Source organism: Rosa chinensis, chromosome 4 (genome assembly GCF_002994745.2).
Source record: "Rosa chinensis cultivar Old Blush chromosome 4, RchiOBHm-V2, whole genome shotgun sequence".
NCBI lineage: Eukaryota > Viridiplantae > Streptophyta > Magnoliopsida > Rosales > Rosaceae > Rosa > Rosa chinensis.
The window spans coordinates 55,121,636-55,141,610 of record NC_037091.1 but is presented as its reverse complement, the minus strand read 5'-3'; the positions used below and the strand labels follow the sequence as shown (position 1 = coordinate 55,141,610).

The following is a 19,975-nucleotide window of genomic DNA, read 5'->3' as shown; positions in this document are numbered from 1 at the left end:
AAGTGACCAATTATGAAACTACACCGTCGGTGATTGAAAATGACAAATACCGAGATAAACTCTATCACCGTCTCACCAAATGATCAGTTGTGAAATTGTGCCGTTGGTAATTGAAGATGACAAATGCCGAGATTTCCTCAGAGAAGTGACCGGTTGTTAACTTGTCAGGGTTGGCCCCAAGCTAGAGTCCAGAAAATAAGGGAATGTCATGACTCAAGAAATCAAATCTCAGAACAGGGGACCTATCTCTAATCCTTACACAAACATCACCATCCATGTAACTTGAAGACGATATAACAAACCAAAGCCACATCCCAAAAAAGCCCCCCTCATTGCTTTTCTTCTACTCCCCTCCTCCTCTGTTTTTTGGCGGGAGATGGGCCCCACCAATCAAAAACCTCCCCTCCCAGAGTCCCTTTCTCATAAATACCAGTCCTCTCCACCAAAAACCCAACCACTCTTAGCTATGGACTCCAATTAACCCTAATTAACACCCCCCACATTTCCATTCAATTCACTCTCTAGTCTCTAGTCTCTAGTCTCTCCCATTTCAACAATGAAGGATTCCATTATTTACTCACTCTTCTTCTTCTTCTTCTTCTTCTGTTTTGGCGACTTCGCTGACTCTTTGACTCCCGACGGCCTCTCCCTCCTCTCCCTCAAATCCGCCGTCGACCAGTCCACCGCCGGCTCCGCCTTCTCCGACTGGGCCGACTCCGACGCCTCGCCCTGCCGATGGACCGGCATTTCCTGCATGAACATCACCGGATTCCCCGACCCCCGCGTCGTCGGGATCGCGCTCTCCGGCAAGAATCTCCGGGGCTACATCCCCTCCGAGCTCGGAAACTTAGTCTATCTGCGGCGGCTCAACCTCCACAGCAACAACTTCTACGGCGCCATACCGACTCAGCTCTTCAATGCCACGTCACTCCACAGCCTCTTCCTCTACGGTAACAACCTCTCCGGTCAGCTCCCGCCGTCGATCTGTAACCTCCCGCGCCTCCAGAACCTCGACCTCTCCAACAACTCCCTCTCCGGTTCGTTAGACAAGGGCCTCAACAACTGTAAGCAATTGCAGAGACTGATACTCGCCGGAAACCATTTCACCGGCGAAATCCCGGCCGGAATTTGGTCCGGTATGGAAAACCTCCTCCAATTGGACCTCTCCGACAACGTTTTCACCGGATCGGTGCCGGAAGATTTCGGCGACCTGAAGTCTCTCTCCGGCACGCTCAACCTCTCGTTCAATCACTTATCCGGCGGGATTCCGAAATCGCTGGGAGACTTACCGGTGACGGTGAGCTTCGATCTCCGCAACAATAATTTCAGCGGCGAAATTCCCCAAACGGGGTCGTTTTCGAACCAGGGCCCGACCGCGTTTCTCAACAACCCTCTCTTATGCGGGTTTCCGCTCCAGAAATCTTGCAAAAACCAGGCCCCGAGTTCCCCGGGTAACCCGAATTCCTCTCCCGGATCCGATAACAACCCGAAAAAGGGGTTGAGTCCGGGTCTGATCATCCTCATCTCCGTAGCCGACGCCGCCGCAGTCGCATTCATCGGTTTGGTCGTAGTTTACATTTACTGGAAAAAGAAGGACAATGCCAACGGCTGTTCATGTACCGGAAAGACAAAATTCGGCGCGAACACCGAGAAAAGCCGACTCTGTTGTTCTTGCATCAACGGCGGGTTCGGGAACTCGGACTCCGAACTCGACCCGCCCGAGAGAGGAAGAGGCGAAGGAGAGCTTGTGGCAATCGATAAGGGGTTCACATTTGAACTCGACGAGCTGCTGAGAGCGTCGGCTTATGTTCTGGGGAAGAGTGGGTTGGGGATTGTGTACAAGGTGGTGCTGGGGAATGGGATCCCGGTGGCGGTGAGGAGGTTGGGGGAGGGCGGAGATCAGAGGTACAAGGAGTTCGCGGCGGAGGTTCAGGCGATCGGTAGAGTGAAGCATCCGAACGTGGTGAGGCTGAGGGCGTACTATTGGGCCCCCGACGAGAAGCTCTTGATCAGTGATTTTATTTCGCATGGGAACTTGGCTTCTGCGATTCGCGGTGAGTTTTTTTTTTTTTTCCCTCCTCTTTCCCGAAACTTCTTGTCGTTTTGTACGTAGTTTTGTCGTTTGTTGTTCTGTGTTGTCGTTTTTGGTGTTTAATGTGCGGGAGGGCGAGTGAATGCACGTGGGCCCCGGTTAGTAATGGATTAGATTTGGGGTCGTAAATGAGACGTAATTATTACCGGTGTGAGAGACAATGTACTAGTTAGCGCTAATAGGTTGCTAGTTGCTACCAATAGGTTGCTTATTTGTCATTTAAGAAAATAAGAAGAATTCCTATCTACCAATAGGTAGCTTATTTGTCATTTAAGAAAATAAGAAGAATTCTTAAGTAGGACAGCTGAACCATGTAGCAGTAAGGCTGCTCAATCAGAATCTTGTAGGAGGTATTTTTAGTATATTAGTTTATTAAAAAAAACGCTAATTTCAGGATATGTAAAGTTTTTTCATAATTTTGATTGAGCTACCCTATAGCCACGTGATAGGACAGTCCCTACCTAGGAATTTTTTAAAATGTCACAATTGCAAATAATGAAATGACTAGCCATGAGTCTCACACTCTCACTTATTTCTCAAAATGTCACAATTGTGAACAGTGAAATGACTAGCCATGAGTCTCACACTCACTTGCCCAACCAATTCGAGAGAAAATTTTTCCTACACAATTGCCCAACTAATGGTGGTGGACCCCAGTCCGCTGTCAATTTCTTTACATCAAATTTTTTTTTTAATATTTTCATCTTCTAATTGTTAGATATTTTTGAAAATTCAATCCACGATAGTACCTACTTTTATTGCATTCAATTGTTGTATAAAAAAGAGCAAGGCATTGACGATTCTTGAGAATAGTATCGGCCTTTATGATTAAAGTTAGCAGCTTCATCGTTTCAAAGAAATTATATATGTAGACCTCTAATTATAAGATTTTTCACTTTACACCTTAAAATTTTTAGTATCGATTTTATTTTGAGAGTAACAAAAACTAATTTTATTTTTTGGGACCGATAATGGTATTTGGTACTGACTGAAATGATTGGTGCACTTCTGTTGTATACTAGTTTACGGTAAAATGCTATTTTTCATTGTTTTGAAAGTGAATATAAGACTTTTTGAACAACAATATACAATATGTTTTATGTGGTGTGAAAAGAACTTTGAGAGTGAAAATTGTAGCAGTTATTTGTCTCTCCAATGGGTTTTCTGTTATCGGGTAAGAGGTTGTACCATATTTTTAGTATTGGCTAAATTTGATTGTACAATTTTCACCTTGTCTTGCTAAGATCCAACTAATGGTCAATGGTCCACAGTCCACACAGCACATTCCATGCAACATAATGAATAATTAGGGAGGCATGGAGGTGACTGCTGCTGTGGGGCTTAATTGCCCATTTGTGGAGCTCAATCACAACAAGGTAGGTCAGGACGTCAGGTTAATCATCGATGACATGGTCTCATCTTTGGTGCGAACCATTACTCCATTCTGTCCTTGCTAGTTGGATGCAATGATCTGATGGCTGCTTTTCTTCTCTGTTCCACTATGATGAAAAACTGAAACTTTCATAGAAGAAAGGGGTTGATTTTTTCTGGATCATTTCATCATTTTCTTACACACTTTTCTGAAGGGAAAACTTAAAAGGCGGATTTTCCTCTATCTTTCTTTCTTTCCCCTGAAATGATATATCATCATCCTTTCATGAGTTTCTTTTACGTTTCCCATGGTGGCAAGCCACTACAACTACCTAGAATTGTATTGCAATCTTTCTACTTTTGGCAACAACAAAGAGTTTGTTTATTAGTTACGCAAGAATAAACTACGTACAAAATTGAGCTGATGATCGAAACTGAAAAATTGGAATTATATTTGCAGGGAGAAATGGTCAGCCTATAAGCCTCTCATGGTCAACGAGGCTGAAGATCTTAAAGGGAACAGCGCGAGGCTTGGCCTATCTCCACGAATGCAGCCCCCGAAAATTTGTCCATGGAGACATCAAACCTTCCAACATTCTACTCGACAACGAATCTCAACCCTACATTTCGGATTTCGGACTCAACAGACTGATCACCATAACTGGCAACAACCCCTCCTCGGGTGGCTTGATGGGTAGCGCTCTCCCTTACATGAAGTCTAGCCAAACGGAGCGAGCCAACAACTACAGAGCTCCGGAGGCTAGAGTCCAGGGTAATAAACCAACTCAAAAATGGGATGTTTATTCATTCGGAGTTGTCCTGCTGGAGTTGCTCACAGGAAAGTCTCCAGAGCTATCTCCAACTAGTACCTCAACTTCCCTAGAGATACCGGACTTAGTGAGGTGGGTGAGGAAAGGATTTGAGGATGAAAACCCTCTTTCGGATATGGTAGACCCTGTGTTGCTTCAAGAAGTTCATGCCAAAAAGGAAGTGCTAGCAGCTTTTCATGTAGCACTTGCTTGTACTGAGCCTGATCCTGAGGTTAGGCCGAGGATGAAAACTGTCTCCGAGAATCTCGAAAGGGTTGGATCATGAGATGACAGCATTTTCTAGTCATGAACCCAAAGAAGACTCACCTGAATTTCCTTTTTGCTAGGTTGTGGCGGCATTTAGATCAATCTTTTCACTGCCGCCGTCTAGATTTATTTTAAAGATCCAAATCGTCCCTGACGAACCACATATATTCAATTATTCATATGTTTTCTACTTTCGAAGTAGAGCAAATTCGAAGAGCATAATTTTGTAATTTGATTCCCATTGTGATAAAATTGACAGTATTTAAGAGTTGGCTAGATTTTGTAATTGAAATTTTTGTCAACCCCTGCTGTACACTTTCTAATAATGTTACTCTTCCTCCACTATGTGCTCCATCATGTGTCATGCGGCTCATGCCATATAAACATATAATGCTACATTTTTTCATTTGTTCACTGTAATTAATAAGATGAATTTTTCGCGTAGCATGATATAACAATGACGTAGGCTGAAGCAAAATGTCAGCATCCTCCTAGTGCTACTGCGAAGCTTAACGTAGACTGTGCACTCGGTCATGAATACGAATCTGCCGCATGCTAGCGGAGTTTGTTAGGGTACATTGGCTAGTCCAATACGGGGTTACATCTACGTTATAGGTTGAGGCGGCCTTGGCTATTGGACACATATGTGCCTCATTCGCCATTTGTTCGTCATGTCCATCGACAAGTAAATGGGGACGACCTCTTTCGTTCGGGACATCAGATCAGCTCGGCCCAAGCTGAGGGTTCGATAGCCCATTTTGTTGGGGGGACCCATGAGTCATGATTTTGAATAAAAAAGGTTTCGGGCTGAAACGGTTCAACCCGTCCTCGGATCGGGTCCAGTTTGACCCACCTCCCAAATAGAAAGCCTATGAATCAGACCGCCAGCCCTCCTTCTATTCTTTCATATTTCAACCATTGAGGACTCTTGAGCCTCAACCAAAGTCGGTTAAGTTGGCTCCTAAAATCACCGCCTGTTTTTTTTTTTTTTCTTCTGGTTTTGAAGTCAACAAAGCTCCGAAGAAACCCCACTCTTCTACCACACAGGTACGTCCCTCTCTCTTTTCTCTCCGCCCAATCCTTTATCAATCCAGAATCGCTTTCGATTTAGTTGTCAAAATTCGAGCAAGAAACTTCAGGTCCAGTTTCGAGGGGTGGATTTGACCTAATTTAGAATTCAGATTTCGCCCAATCTCTCCTAATTTTTGAAATTCCCGCAATCTTGTTCCAGCAGCTTACAGCATTATGCTCTTGAAATCTGTTTCTGATTTCACTCTCACTGTGTTTTCAGGCGGCCTCATTGTTGATCGTTTCGGTGTTAGGGTTTTATATCACTAATTGCGATGGAGGTTAGTGCTTTGTATCGATTGCTGCCATTTTCTTGCTCTTATGGTGTGTTGCTTGATTATGTTGATGTTGTTTATTGTTACGTACAGAATAGAGGAAACAGTGAAGCTATTAAGCTGGACAAGACGACGACGACATTGGAACCCGAGAATAGCAGTGGTGGGGGATTATTTGTTCCTGGGAAAGATCGAGTTGTGTATAGACCTCCCGAGAGGAAATCTCTCTTAGGTAAGATTTTCATTACCATTTTTCGATTGTTCTAGTGTTGATACTTGTCAATTTAGAGAAATTTGAGCGAATCCACTTGAAAAGCCACCTGAAAAGTAAGCAATAAGGGCGGTATTAGTTATTTGGTGGAGGGTCATAGGCCTTCCTCTTCCTAGCCATTACATTTTGCTACAATGTTATTGCCAAGTTGCCGTTTCTGAAACTGCAATTGCACATGCCTTAATAGTTAGCGTACTGTTTCCGATTTTTCATAGCCTTTAGCCTTGTTTTGAGTGTTTCAGCTTTGCCTTAATAGTTAGTGTACTGTTTCCGATTTTCAGAGTATTGGATACTAAACATATTCAGTTATCTTTCTGTTGGTTTACTTTTACTTTGCTCATTTTAAGAGTTGTACCCAATCAATTCTTCAGTTTGCACCATTGTTCATGTGTTTCTTTAATTTTTGTTAATTGTGGAAACAGTGCCAAGTCTCTCTCCAAATGCATGTGGGAGTGTTCTTACGTTGTGTCCTTTCTTCTGATGTTGATATATGATCTAACAGGTTTAGATGTCCTTGCCATTGCAAAACGGGAAGAGTCTAAGGTTGAGGGTGGATTCAAAACCCCAAGAGAAAGAGTTGCATCGGTTGTCGCATCTTTAGAGGAGGAGGAAAACTCCGAGTCTGGTGTAATAGATGAAACAGGGAGTGATATATCCACTGGTGTACGCAGTCATTCCAAGAGACGATATCGTGGAATATCTGCAAGTGATACACCTCGGACAGGTATTCTTTTGTTTACGTTGTCTACCAATGGATTCCATCAGATAATTATCCTTTAATAATTATATGAATTATAATACAATATAAATGATTTTTTGCCATCATGAAAACTGATCTGTGGATTTAACAAATTATCAGTGACGTGGGTAGCACCACGCCTAGACATGCGTAATGCTTGTCTTTTCCCAATTGTATATTTATTTATTTTCTGTTAGTATTGTGATATCAGAAAACACATAATATCAACAGAGACTTGGGTTTTTGTAATTATAAAGACCATACTTTATTTGAGTATTAGTAGTTTTGTCAAGAGCTCTCAAGAAATCTTCTTGATATATATTAGTAACCTTTTTTAATGTTTATTATATTATCATACTTTGTCCTTTTGCTTTTCTTGACTGAATGCTTTTTTTACTTAAAGCCACTTTATAATTTTCATTTTGCAGAAAGTACGGTAACGGAAGATGGACAAGTTGATGATAGGTACAAGTCTCGTTATTCTGGTGAACGTTTTCGGACAGATGTAAGTAGACTTTAATCGTCTATATAAATTTTTTTTATGTTTCTCTATTTTTTGTCTTTTTCAATTTGGAAACAGTTTGCAAGTAATTCTGATGCATATTTGTTAAGAGTAATTGCTTATTGTGAGTATGGTCTTAGGGTCTACAAACACTCTCTGTTTGTATTCTGTGTGAGTTAGAAGCAGATATGTTATAGCTCCATTTGGCATGGACCATGCATGGTCAGTATTAGCACTCTAGTGCTATGAGTTGGTAAAACAAAGAATCTCATGAGAGTGATCTTAAAATAATAGTTGAAATTATCCTTCTTCCTTATGTTCTGAGGCTTGCCTATAGAGCATTTAGTATCTGACTACCAGACCCTTTAGTCCAGGTAATACCATTATTGAACCGCATAGTTGAAATGAATTGGGGGATATTATTCATTTTTTATATTATCAACGTGTGCCCATGTCTTGAGTGGCTTATTTCAGCCACTTTGCTTTACCAGATCTATAGTAGCGGAAAAAGTCATGGATTTTGAATTAGAACTCAAGGCTTTTGATTGGTTCATCTGATTATTACTCTTATTTTATCTATTTCCTGGTTCTTCAGTTTGCTTGGTTTTCATGTTTACGTTAGTATTTGTAGAATTGCAATTTTACTCTTTTCATGTTTTATTTCAAAAGATTCTGACGTGCACTACCATGCCTCTAATTGAAAGGTTTTGGCCACTCCTAGTGGAAGTTCCCACAGTGTTAGGTCTCAGAGTTCATATAATAGGGATGATCGTGGTAGTGACAGAAGAGATCACAAGGGTAGGTCTGACAGGGACGACAATGATAGTGAGAGAAGAGATTATCAAGATAGTAGTAGGGGCGATAGTTGGAGGGAGAGAAAAAGATATGGCAGTGATAGTAAGGATTATTATGGTCGAAGAGAAGAACGTGGTCGATATGAACAAGAATATGGAGGAGAATATGAAAGAAAGCGGGGTAGATACGAAGGTTCAAAGAGGACACCTGGTATGTTGTAATTGTTCATTTCTTTTCTTTATTGAATATAATATTCACCTTCTATCTTTCTAAGTGAAGAAGTGAAAAAAATTTCAGTAGGTTTCATTCAAGGAAAAACTTTTTGAGCATGAACAGAAATCGTTATCAGAAATGTAACAGAACAAGTTGGCATATATATAAATGATTTAAATTGTTCCTAATTGATATGAATCTCTTAAGTCATGTTAAAAATTTATGTAGATATTACTGCCCCTAACACCATACTTTGCCAATGTTGCAGGCCGCTCTGACTGGGATGATGGGAGATGGGAATGGGAGGAGACACCACGACGTGATGGTTACTCTAATACCAGTAGGCGTCATCAACCATCACGATCCCCTATGCTACTCGGGGCCTCACCTGATGCACGACTAGTATCTCCTTGGCTGGGTGGGAATACACCTCATTCTGGTATGCTATTTAGACATGGAGCTTACCTGTGAAGATCAAATTTAAATGGCTATGATCTCCCTTTGTGGTAAAATCATTAGGTATGGTATAACTTACTTGGACATTCAACAGGTTCTGCTGCTTCTCCATGGGATCACATATCTCCATCTCCAGTTCCAATACGTGCGTCTGGATACTCATCCAAATCTTCAAGTTTGAAACCTGGTGCAAGGTCCCATCAACTCACATTTTCTTCGGAAAATTCACAGTCATTCCAGGTATGTATACATGTTCTGGTTGGAGATCTTGGATGGTTTGATATTACAGATCTTTCCTATTCTGGTTATGTAAATGATGATTGATAATTTTGTCTGCAGGGTGGAGAAGCATTTACTACTGATTCGGCTGGAGAACACAATTATGAAATTAGTGAAAGCATGCGTGCAGAGATGGAATACAATTCTGATCGGGCATGGTAATGAAATATAATAATATATAGATGACTCATAAAATTTCAGGACTCTTTTGTCAAGTAGTAAAACTTCTTAATGTAGTTTTCTTCGAACTGGAAATCTGCACTAGGATGTCTGGCCTTAAGTAGCAGCTATGCCAATGAATTCTTTATTTTAATTTAATCACTGCTCATTGATATATATGTTTGAACAAGATTTCCTTCTGGAACTCATGATATTATTTGGTAGTGAAGTTTATTTGTGAACTTTATTTGACTAATAGTTTTGTTGTATAGGTATGATAGAGAAGAAGGAAATACAATGTATGATACAAGTGATAGCTCATCATTGTTTTTCGGAGATGATGCTTCTTTTCAAAAGAAGGAAGCAGAGTTGGCAAAAAGGCTGGTATGTTTCATGTTTTTTCTTTTCGTTATCTGAACTAAGTTTTGGTTGATAAATATTTATTATATTGTTTTAATTTGTAATAAAAAATTTGACCAAATAACTGGAGGTTTCTTCTTTTTACTTCTTATTGTGACTGCTTCCTAATGTGGATAAAGCTAGTAAGCATAACATGCTAATTGTCAATTCACATTTTACTGGTTGACAGATAGACTAAATGCTGCAGTCATTTAGGTGGTCAAACTCACAACTTTTATTTGGCAACATGCTAAATATGATTCTTTATAGTGCATGCAGTGTACATAAATAAGTTTGCAAGCGTCTATGTTCCTGTAATCTAGTTCAGTGTAGGAGATCTTGTTTAGTGCCTTATATAATTACATATTTCCTGACTCTGCTCATATATTTGTCACCTTCACTAAAGTTTTGATCTTCTGTACAGGTTCGAAGAGATGGAACTAAGATGAGCCTTGCTCAGAGCAAAAAGATGTCTCAGATGACTGCTGATAATGCGCAGTGGGAGGATCGCCAACTTTTGAGGTCGGGTGCTGTTAGAGGTACTGAGGTGCAGACAGAATTTGATGATGAAGACGAACGCAAAGTTATTCTTCTTGTACATGGTGAGGAAATTTTATAGCTAGTACTATCAATTAAATAATGAAATACATATGATGTGGTGTTTCTGCAATAGAAGACTGAGATCTCATTTTAATTTTCACAGATACAAAACCTCCTTTCCTGGATGGCCGAGTTGTTTATACCAAGCAAGCAGAGCCTATAATGCCAATAAAGGATCCTACATCTGATATGGCCATAATATCACGCAAAGGGTCTACTTTGGTTAGGGAAATCCATGAGAAGCAAAGTTCTAACAAATCACGCCAACGTTTTTGGGAGCTCGCTGGTTCCAAACTTGGGGATATCCTTGGTGTTGAGAAAACTGAGGAGCAGGTATAAACTTAAGAAAGAAGCTGAATTTTGCTTTTACACTGCAGTTTTGGGACCAACGCTTTTGCTTTTGATGCCAGGTTGATGCAGATACTGCTAAAGTAGGTGAGGATGGGGAGATTGATTTCAAAGAAGACGCTAAGTTTGCCCAACATATGAAGAATGGGGAAGCTGTCAGTGATTTTGCAAAGTCAAAAACCCTCTCACAGCAACGGCAGTATTTGCCCATATATTCTGTGAGGGATGATTTGTTGCAGGTATAGTATTTACCACATATGTGCATAACATCTAAAAGATCAGCTAAAGACAACTCAACTAATGCATCAGTGCCTTTTTTTCTTAAATATGGACTTTAGTTGTTCACTCTTGTCTATATCCATTTATATTTCTAAATATTTTAGTTTTGTGACCCCATTTAATATCGATTGTAGGTGATTCGAGAAAATCAAGTTATTGTTGTTGTTGGAGAAACTGGTTCTGGAAAGACAACTCAACTGACACAGGTACTTTTTGCTATTATTTATATCTCTTCATCAAATCATTTTGAAATTTGCGAGGGGCAACTTATCTGGTTTTGGTCATGTGGATTTTGTTGACAGTATCTGCATGAAGATGGATACACGGTAAATGGTATAGTAGGTTGCACTCAACCAAGGCGTGTGGCAGCCATGAGTGTTGCAAAAAGAGTTAGTGAGGAAATGGAGACCGAACTTGGTGATAAAGTCGGCTATGCTATTCGTTTTGAGGATGTTACTGGGCCAAATACCATAATAAAGGTGATTGCTATGTTCACTAGTCAAATCTATATGTTTGAAATCCTGCAATCTTCCCTTCTCTATAACCCTTTTACTCCTGCTTTGATACTGATCTTTTTCTTGAATTTTGTCCTGTTATTACTGTATCTTAAATCTGCTTATCCAATTTTGTAGTACATGACTGATGGAGTTCTTTTGCGCGAAACTCTAAGGGATTCTGATCTTGACAAGTATCGGTATGAGCAGTTATATAACAGTCTCTGCATTTAACTGGTAATTTACATTTAAAGAAATTTTATTTATTGTGATTGTTGTTGCTTTTGCAGTATAGTTGTGATGGATGAAGCCCATGAAAGGTCTCTAAACACAGACGTGCTGTTTGGAATTTTAAAAAAAGTGGTTGCCCAACGTCGTGATTTCAAGCTCATTGTGACCTCTGCAACTCTAAATGCTCAAAAGTTTTCAAATTTCTTTGGAAGGTAGTCTTCAAGTGTTTTTGGTAGAAATCTTCAAGTCTTCTACGCTTATGTTATGATCTTCTGCATCTGCTTGCTGAACATGACAATTTACTTTGTTGCAGTGTACCAATTTTTCACATTCCTGGGAGAACATTTCCTGTTAATATACTGTACAGTAAAACACCATGCGAAGATTATGTGGAAGGTGCAGTAAAGCAGGCCATGACCATTCATATCACCAGCCCTCCAGGTGACATCCTCATCTTCATGACTGGCCAAGATGAGATTGAGGCTGCCTGTTATTCCCTTGCAGAGCGGATGGAACAACTTATCTCCTCCTCTAATAAAGCAGTGCCAAAACTGTTGATACTTCCTATATATTCACAGCTGCCTGCTGACCTGCAAGCGAAGATTTTCCAAAGAGCTGAAGATGGGGCTCGCAAATGTATTGTAGCAACCAATATTGCGGAGACGTCTCTGACTGTCGATGGAATCTTTTACGTCATTGACACAGGTTATGGCAAAATGAAAGTATACAACCCTAGAATGGGTATGGATGCTCTTCAAGTTTTCCCTGTTAGTCGTGCTGCTGCTGACCAGCGTGCTGGGCGTGCGGGTAGAACTGGTCCAGGAACATGTTATCGGCTGTACACGGAGAATGCATACCTGAATGAAATGCTCCCAAGTCCTGTGCCGGAAATCCAGAGGACTAACCTTGGTAATGTGGTCTTGTTGCTCAAGTCACTTAAGGTTGAAAACCTTCTGGATTTTGATTTCATGGATCCACCTCCCCAAGATAATATTCTCAATTCTATGTATCAGTTGTGGGTCTTGGGTGCTCTTAACAACGTGGGCGGCTTGACAGACCTTGGCTGGAAAATGGTGGAGTTTCCATTGGACCCTCCACTTGCTAAAATGCTTTTGATGGGTGCTGAGCTGGGATGCTTGGACGAGGTTTTGACAATTGTGTCCATGCTCTCAGTGCCATCAGTATTCTTTAGGCCCAAAGATCGGGCAGAGGAGAGTGATGCTGCACGAGAGAAATTCTCTATTCCTGAATCCGATCACTTGACGTTGTATAACGTTTACCAGCAGTGGAAACAACATCAGTATCGAGGGGACTGGTGTGGGGACCATTACTTGCATGTTAAAGGGTTACGAAAGGCTAGAGAGGTGAGATCCCAGCTGCTAGAGATCTTGAAGACACTGAAAATCCCACTGACGACTTGTTGGCCTGACACTGATGTTGTTAGAAAAGCTATCTGCTCTGCATACTTCCACAATTCTGCTAGATTGAAGGGTGTGGGGGAGTATGTTAATTCCAGAACTGGGATGCCATGCCATCTACATCCGAGCAGTGCTCTCTATGGTATGGGATGCACTCCAGACTATGTTGTTTATCATGAACTGATTTTGACTACGAAGGAGTACATGCAGTGTGCCACTGCAGTGGAGCCACAGTGGTTGGCGGAGTTGGGGCCCATGTTCTTCTCTGTGAAGGATTCAGATACATCGCTGTTGGAGCATAAGAAGAGACAAAAGGAAGAGAAGACAGCTATGGAGCAAGAGATGGAGAATCTGAGAAAGGCTCAAGCAGAGGCAGAGATAGAAAACAAGCAGAAGGAGAGAGAAAAAAGATCCAAGCAGCAGCAGCAAATTTCAATGCCTGGTTTGAACAAGCGCTCTTCTACATATTTGAGGCCAAAGAAACTCGGCTTGTAAATGTAAATATTACTGTATATACGATTCAGTCCTAGTTTTCTGCAGGATAGCAATGTTGTTGTCGACCCAAAAATTACCATATTCACATTTTTAACAGAAGATTGATTAATGAAGAGAGATATTTGACTTGGAGACGAGCTGCGGCTTGATAGTATTAATAATACCTTAGATGTAACTGAAGCCTCTGATGAACTTTGGTAGATGAAGGATGATGATGATATGATGGTATACACTCATTTCATTTCGTATACATGGTCAGGGTGCCTAACGAGTCCGTGTTCTGGTCAGATGGTTATAGCCGAGTCTGAGTTCAGGTCAGATGCTTATAGGCTTCATCTGTAGTGCAACTGACCATTCAAGTGTGTGTTCAATTGTCCATACTCCCTAGTGTAGCTTCAAACTTGTGTTCACAAAGTCACGAACCACGCATGAGGGCTACCCAGTAACCCAACTACTTATCTGTTTTGTCATTATAAACCTGTGTACGTTGTCAAAACCCTATCAATCAAGGGTATTTCCACCTCCATTGTTACCCTACCAGTTTTCTCATCTCTACTGCCTCTCTTGTATACCCTAGATCATTTGTCCTCTACACCTTCAGCGTTCCAGCCGAGGTCTCCTCCCCATCTAGCAGCAGCTATAAGCAATCTTCACTCAGATGGGGGCTTTAGCTTCTAGATTTTAGTTTTATCACTTGTTTTTGCTGTCATTATCCTTCTTTTTACCCTTATTCCTGTTCATGATTTTTGACGCAGACTTTCATGCGACCAAGATATTGATCTCGCGAAATTGCTTATTTCTGATATCCCTCAGCAGATGTTTTGCAGAACTGATGGAACAATGCTGAATGAAATTGCTTATTTTGTTGCTCTAATAACTTCTTTTCATCTATTTTACCAGTTCTGGAAGAAAAACATATTTTTGAAGCCAAGATTTAAATGAAATCGGTAAAATAAGGTATATGGTCGCTACAATTTTAATTGTACTGGAGGAAATGGTTTGTAGGTAATATCTATATACATATAGAGTAACCATATGAATCAATTGGTGACTATACTACCACCAACCTACACACCGACTTGAAACCAGTTATTTTTGTAAAAGCTAAAGATGGGGTACGAAAGTGCTCCATTGTAGTAAAACCATATTTGTTGGCGTTATTGAAGTTGATGTGCTTTTCTGTGAAGGGATCCAAGACAAATTGCGGCGGTACTCTACGTATGAGTTCTTGAAGCAATCATTGTGAAAGTAATGGCTGTATGGAGTACAAGCGAGTACTTCGAAGGTTCTGAACTTAGTCGGGCAGATACCACAGTCGATCGACATGATTGGAGGGCTTGTTTTTCAAAGCACGTCACAAAGAGACAAAAAAAAGAAAAAAAGAAAGAAAAAAAAGAGAACAGTTAGGACCAGCAAAGAGAGAAAAAAAAATCCATACAAGAAGATCAATTTTTAATAACCAGTTTGAACGGGGTAAATCTGGCCATGATAGATGTATTCCAGGAAAGCAATGTTGAAACCCAAATTAGCATACATCTTATTTTAACCAAATCGATTAATAAAGAAAGATAATTGTTCTCTCTAAAGAAAGATAATTGTTCTCTCATTTGATTTAGAGAAGTGCCATGGCTCAAGACATTCGATTTCAATTGCAGTTTGAGCATTGTTCATGATAGAAACTTACGATGAACATTGATGATAGGCTCGTTTTATTTCTTACTAGAAGTTCAGGGTGCCAAACGAGTATGTGTTAGTTTTGCAATATTGAATTGTTCCTAATCCATGACAATTGTCTCATATTCCGCAATTATGATGCAGTGACGTTGGAACAAGAAAGTAATAGCACATCCTTTTTATCCGATTTCTGGAGCTAGACAGGAACTCCCATCAATGTCCACTCTTGACTCCTACAAGTGCAACGTGGACTATAACGGTGATTTGCTCCGGAAGTTGCTGCCAACTCTTATGATCCATCCCACAATGACCACTTTTCCTTTGGGTAATGTATGGCATAAATTGAAGTATAAAAAGCGATTGTATTGAAAGAGATCTTGGGTCATTGGTTGCTTAGCCATCGCTAAATTGCAAAAAGGTATGAGACCATGTATTAACTTTATGACATACGTTTTTACCATTTTGTTGAACCTAAAATTTAACCGGACTACACCGAAATTGGAAAATGATAGAAAGAGACTAGACCATACTTTTGTTAATTTCGGGCAAACATTTCAGAGCGGAACAACCCCTCATCTTATCTCCAGTTGTTGTTTTCAGGTTTTCATGTTGCCCTAAATTAGCATAAGCGTGCTCTAGTCCATGTTATAAGCACAAATAAGATTTATATTTTATAAGCAGGAGATAACGCGTGGACTGACTTTGGTGATGAACTTGGATGCTATCTTGATATTGTATTACACAATGACAATTTATTTGCATCGGCTGCCTGTAGAGTTGTGGAAGCTTGAGACTTTGGGGATTCCTTTCCCATTAAAAAAATGGATTTTTAAATTAATCTGTGCATGAGAAGCTTGAAGCTTTAAGATCCGAGATTGTTTGGTGTAGTTATTTGTGAGATTTTATTCGTGCACCAGAAATTTGAGTTTAATAATAGGTGATGCTGTTATGAAAGGAGACATGATCTTAAGCATACCGTAAGTTCCTTGATCTTGGATTCTTAGCCTTGTTAAATCCTCCGGCCATGGTCATCTCTGCCATGATGCCATATATCACGCAGTAACAACGTTGTTCACTTGTTTGCCAAGAAGCGCGACATTGTTCACAAAATCATTAGAATTATAAATGTACACGACATGTCGTTTGAAAAGTGAAGCAAACTACACGTGTCGCATCATAATATGTTGAGTGAGCAAATCAGGGCGAGTAGTGTGTATAGAAGAAGAAAAGTATCTCTGTCTCTCTCAGGCAATCTCAGTTCTTCATTTTGTGTTTTGGTAAGATCTTCCCCTCTTATTCTTTATTTCTTCCCTCTCATTGTTAGTTCTTGTTGGGTTTGCTCATTGAAGTTACAAATAGCTTGTAGGGTTCATAAAGATGTGATCTTAAAGTTGAAACTAGTTGAAAGCACCAAAATTTTACAGGGTAGTGGATGAAATCCTCGGGAGATTGATAGAAGTAAGACTTCAATCTGGGTAGTCATGCTTCCCCAGTTCAGTATCTGAAGCTTTACTTTTTTATATGTAAATTTATTGATAAAGTTGTTTTTGGTTGTAGATTTGAAGCAACTGAAGGAATTAGTAAAAGCAACTAACTTTGAGCAGAATACCAACATGGTAAGCCTTGAACTTTGCTGAGGTGTTATAGATTTTATTGGAGTGGTGTTGATTTCTGACATGGGCAATGTTGGGTTTTCAGTCGGCACTCTTCAATTTTCATGGCTTTCTAGCAGTGGTGCTCTTGGTAATCTGTACCTGCACATATGTGAAAATTGCATATCCGCCGCTTCTTGTAAAGAAAGATGGGTATGTTTAGATTCTGATTTAGTTGCTTCATGGTGACTTAAGATGATTATTTGCAATTAAGATGATTGTCTTGCAAGTTTACAATGATCTCAAGATTAATCTAATTTGGTATATACTTCTGAAACATTATGATTGTATATCTCAAACTTCATGCGTAATCAGCCTTCTATCAATTTAGACACTGTATTAGGATGCTAATGGAGACTAGATTTTGCATGAATTTATTTCATAGATTTATCATTCTCTGGTGCACTTGTATGATATATGTAGCTAAACTAACCAAGAAAGGTATCAAGTAGCTAATTCATTCTCCCTCAAAGCTCCGGAAAACTTAACTTGACTTGCTGTTGATTTGATGGCTGCATTGCTAATGCAGGTTCCGTGGTTTATTTTGGAAGGCGGCCAGAATAGGTAAGTCGTAAGAATCAGACAAGATTCATTTACCACTGTTAAAAATGTTTGTAGTTTTGTTCACCGTGTTTGAACTTTGAACCATTCTACTACTATGTGAAGCTAGGCCATTATTGCTAACCATGAACTTTGTTTTCTGGTGATGAAATGTGTTTATATGCAATCTCTCGATCATTGCCTCTGCTACCGTTTATTAATACCCGAGGTGCTGACACTCATGTGGTTGCTGCAACAGGTGAGCGCTTAAGCCCCTGGGTGGCACTGGGTTGCTTCATAATGGGCGTGTCAATTCTCTTTTAATGGCATTGTCTGTGATTTGTAGCTCCATCCAATTCTATTATGAAGAAATTTGCAGCAGCAAACATCTGATTTTGTCAAGTGGATTGTTGTAACCGGAAAACTGTTCTTCAAGTACTGTAAATAGAGGATATTTTTAGGTGTATCGACTTTAGTTTGTGATTATTTGAGTGACAGTCTTATTGAATGAAAAACAATAGCTGTTTTTGTGAAGGCAGTGTGGGCAGGACTCTAATTGCCGTATAGATGATATATGTTGAGATGAATTGTGTTTGCATTATATCCTTATATTAGGATGGGTTGTCCAAGTATGCATGGACCTTCTACATCTAAACTTGAGGCCTTAATTAGTTGAAAGTAACTTTTATCAACTATGCATTGGTGAAGAAACCACAATGTGCATAGTAATCTCTGATTTCTATTAGCGTATACAAACATAAGGGTAACTATCAGGTATTAAACGTGATGCGTTTTGATTCTCTATATGAACCAGAATTGAAGAAATCGATAATAATATCGGTAGCTAACACTGAACTAACCAAATTAAACTTGCTCACATCTACATATAGTCCTGTTCTAAATATCCTGTGCCCGCTACTGTTGGCAAATCTCTACCAACTTGCGATGTCTACCGGTAAAAGTAAATGGCAGTTGCTCAGATCCTAACGGAAATCCCAATGTTTATACACAGTGGGGACCGATCTCTTAAAATGCCAATGCTTTGCTTTCAAGACTAATAAACTTCACCAGATTCTAGTTGAGCAGAAAGCCTATACTTACTTAAAGCACCAACTCCAGTTCACATCTTTCATACAGCTATAGCAATTCAGAAAACACAAGATGAAGCTCTGTGGAAAATAAAAGTGTGTACCATTCTTTTTGAAGAGATGGGAAATTGTGTTCCGGTTCACAAGTCCAAAGACTCGGCCTCAAAACTCCGATGCTCAAGCTATTCGAGGACAGAATGCGTCCTGATTCAAAAGCCTATTCAAGAAAGCGCAGACTGTACACCGAGGCCTCGTGTGACTGGTTTTCCAGAACTAAGTATGGTGATTCAATGATTGATTTACATACAGTATACTAATGCTAGTGACTGTGAGTTAAGCATGCTTGTTACACTGTAGGTGATGAAGAGGATGTACATTTTTGTTCTGACCCCTGGGTAGAATCTGATGTTGAAGATTTCTTCAGTGTTAACAACGGTAATATCAAACTTAAATTTGTCTCTATCAATCATATTTTACTGTCATCAAAACACAAGAACCTATAACCTATTTTTTTCATTTCATGCAGATCTTACCCCATCTAGAAATGATAGTACTCCAATCCACAAAAACAGTGAAATTATAGAAGTGGAAACCCCCAACTTGATAAATAACCACAAAAACAAATCCAAGGTTCAACCGGTTAAGCAACTGATTGAATTGTTTCATGAAAGCTTTACCGCTGATGAGGCCGGTGGCCATCAACAGATGCATTATGGGTCAGAAGCTGAATCTTCCCTATCTGACCTACCACGACGTTCAGCGAATGTAAGCCCCTATCATTATTCGGTGGCAAATTTGGTTTCGGGTGCCAGGACAAGAAAAGCTACACAGTTTGCGCAATGCTTCCTGCCAAAGTTGGTGCAGATCATAAGCTTCAGTCAGAGGAAGAGATGCTGAGTCCTTCATAGATGTGAATGCACAGGCACAAGTGTTGATCAACTGTAGTTCACATTTACTATTTTGTGATTGGAAATATTTTGTGTTTGTCTCCTAACTGGCTGTGAAGTCAGACTACACTCTATAAGCGTTTATTCGTGAGATGGGTGGAACTTATTTGAAAGAAGAAGAAGAACATTCGTTATAATTTTTGTAAGAAACAAGATTGAAATGCGGCAATCTAAGTTTGATGTGTGCACCACCTTTGTTTGTATTACTATCCCACTTTTGGTCTATAAACCACTCGATTTGGGATTCAAAACTCGTGGAATAGAAAGAGAGAGGTTTCATGGCCAAAAGGAAAACCTTGACCTCTTCAAGCCTTCATGAAAGTAGCATTAGAAACTAAACTCACAACAAAACTACCTTATAGCAACTCCAGGGTACTAGTTCCAACTTCCAAAATAAAAAACCTTTTATTTTAAAATGGCTAAACTAGTTTTGAACTAGTTTAACTAAAATATAATTTCTTGTCAGTGTTTGGTGTAGTGGTAAGACATTTCTCTCTAATATCGTGTGAGTCAA

At 39.9% G+C, this 19,975-nt stretch overlaps 4 protein-coding genes across 7 annotated transcripts; all 4 read left to right on the top strand.

The window, feature by feature from the left end:
* Positions 1-410: 410 nt before the first annotated feature.
* LOC112201098 (receptor protein kinase-like protein ZAR1) lies at positions 411-4,893 on the top strand. The gene is made up of 2 exons (XM_024342115.2): positions 411-2,054; positions 3,924-4,893. The coding sequence occupies exons 1-2, from the start codon at positions 557-559 to the stop codon at positions 4,556-4,558; spliced, it is 2,133 nt and encodes a 710-aa protein (XP_024197883.1). The 5' UTR covers positions 411-556; the 3' UTR covers positions 4,559-4,893.
* Positions 4,894-5,428: 535 nt separating this feature from the next.
* Positions 5,429-13,697, top strand: LOC112197044 (pre-mRNA-splicing factor ATP-dependent RNA helicase DEAH7). 2 transcript variants are annotated; one of them, XM_024337569.2, is made up of 18 exons: positions 5,429-5,586; positions 5,831-5,888; positions 5,976-6,114; positions 6,656-6,877; positions 7,321-7,397; positions 8,099-8,399; positions 8,671-8,841; positions 8,953-9,098; positions 9,198-9,295; positions 9,569-9,680; positions 10,120-10,297; positions 10,399-10,628; positions 10,706-10,882; positions 11,057-11,128; positions 11,225-11,401; positions 11,555-11,616; positions 11,707-11,859; positions 11,961-13,697. In XM_024337569.2, the coding sequence occupies exons 2-18, from the start codon at positions 5,883-5,885 to the stop codon at positions 13,558-13,560; spliced, it is 3,921 nt and encodes a 1,306-aa protein (XP_024193337.1). In that variant the 5' UTR covers positions 5,429-5,586; positions 5,831-5,882; the 3' UTR covers positions 13,561-13,697. The 2 variants fall into 2 exon arrangements, with proteins under 2 accessions (XP_024193337.1, XP_040373918.1); XM_040517984.1 differs by lacking the exon at positions 5,429-5,586 and adding an exon at positions 5,659-5,678.
* A 2,731-nt stretch (positions 13,698-16,428) lies between these two features.
* On the top strand, positions 16,429-18,027 carry LOC112198078 (protein kish). 3 transcript variants are annotated; one of them, XM_024339095.2, is made up of 6 exons: positions 16,455-16,511; positions 16,594-16,692; positions 16,792-16,850; positions 16,933-17,039; positions 17,416-17,450; positions 17,686-18,027. In XM_024339095.2, exons 3-6 carry the CDS (start codon positions 16,848-16,850, stop codon positions 17,748-17,750), a joined length of 210 nt encoding a protein of 69 aa, XP_024194863.1. In that variant the 5' UTR covers positions 16,455-16,511; positions 16,594-16,692; positions 16,792-16,847; the 3' UTR covers positions 17,751-18,027. The 3 variants fall into 3 exon arrangements, with proteins under 3 accessions (XP_040373689.1, XP_024194863.1, XP_040373688.1); XM_040517754.1 differs by having other exon boundaries at positions 16,456-16,511; positions 16,601-16,692; XM_040517755.1 differs by lacking the exon at positions 16,594-16,692 and having other exon boundaries at positions 16,429-16,511.
* A 345-nt stretch (positions 18,028-18,372) lies between these two features.
* On the top strand, positions 18,373-19,704 carry LOC112198077. Its single transcript, XM_024339094.2, has 3 exons — positions 18,373-18,791; positions 18,872-18,949; positions 19,041-19,704. The coding sequence occupies exons 1-3, from the start codon at positions 18,635-18,637 to the stop codon at positions 19,409-19,411; spliced, it is 606 nt and encodes a 201-aa protein (XP_024194862.1). The 5' UTR covers positions 18,373-18,634; the 3' UTR covers positions 19,412-19,704.
* The last annotated feature ends 271 nt before the right edge of the window (positions 19,705-19,975 follow it).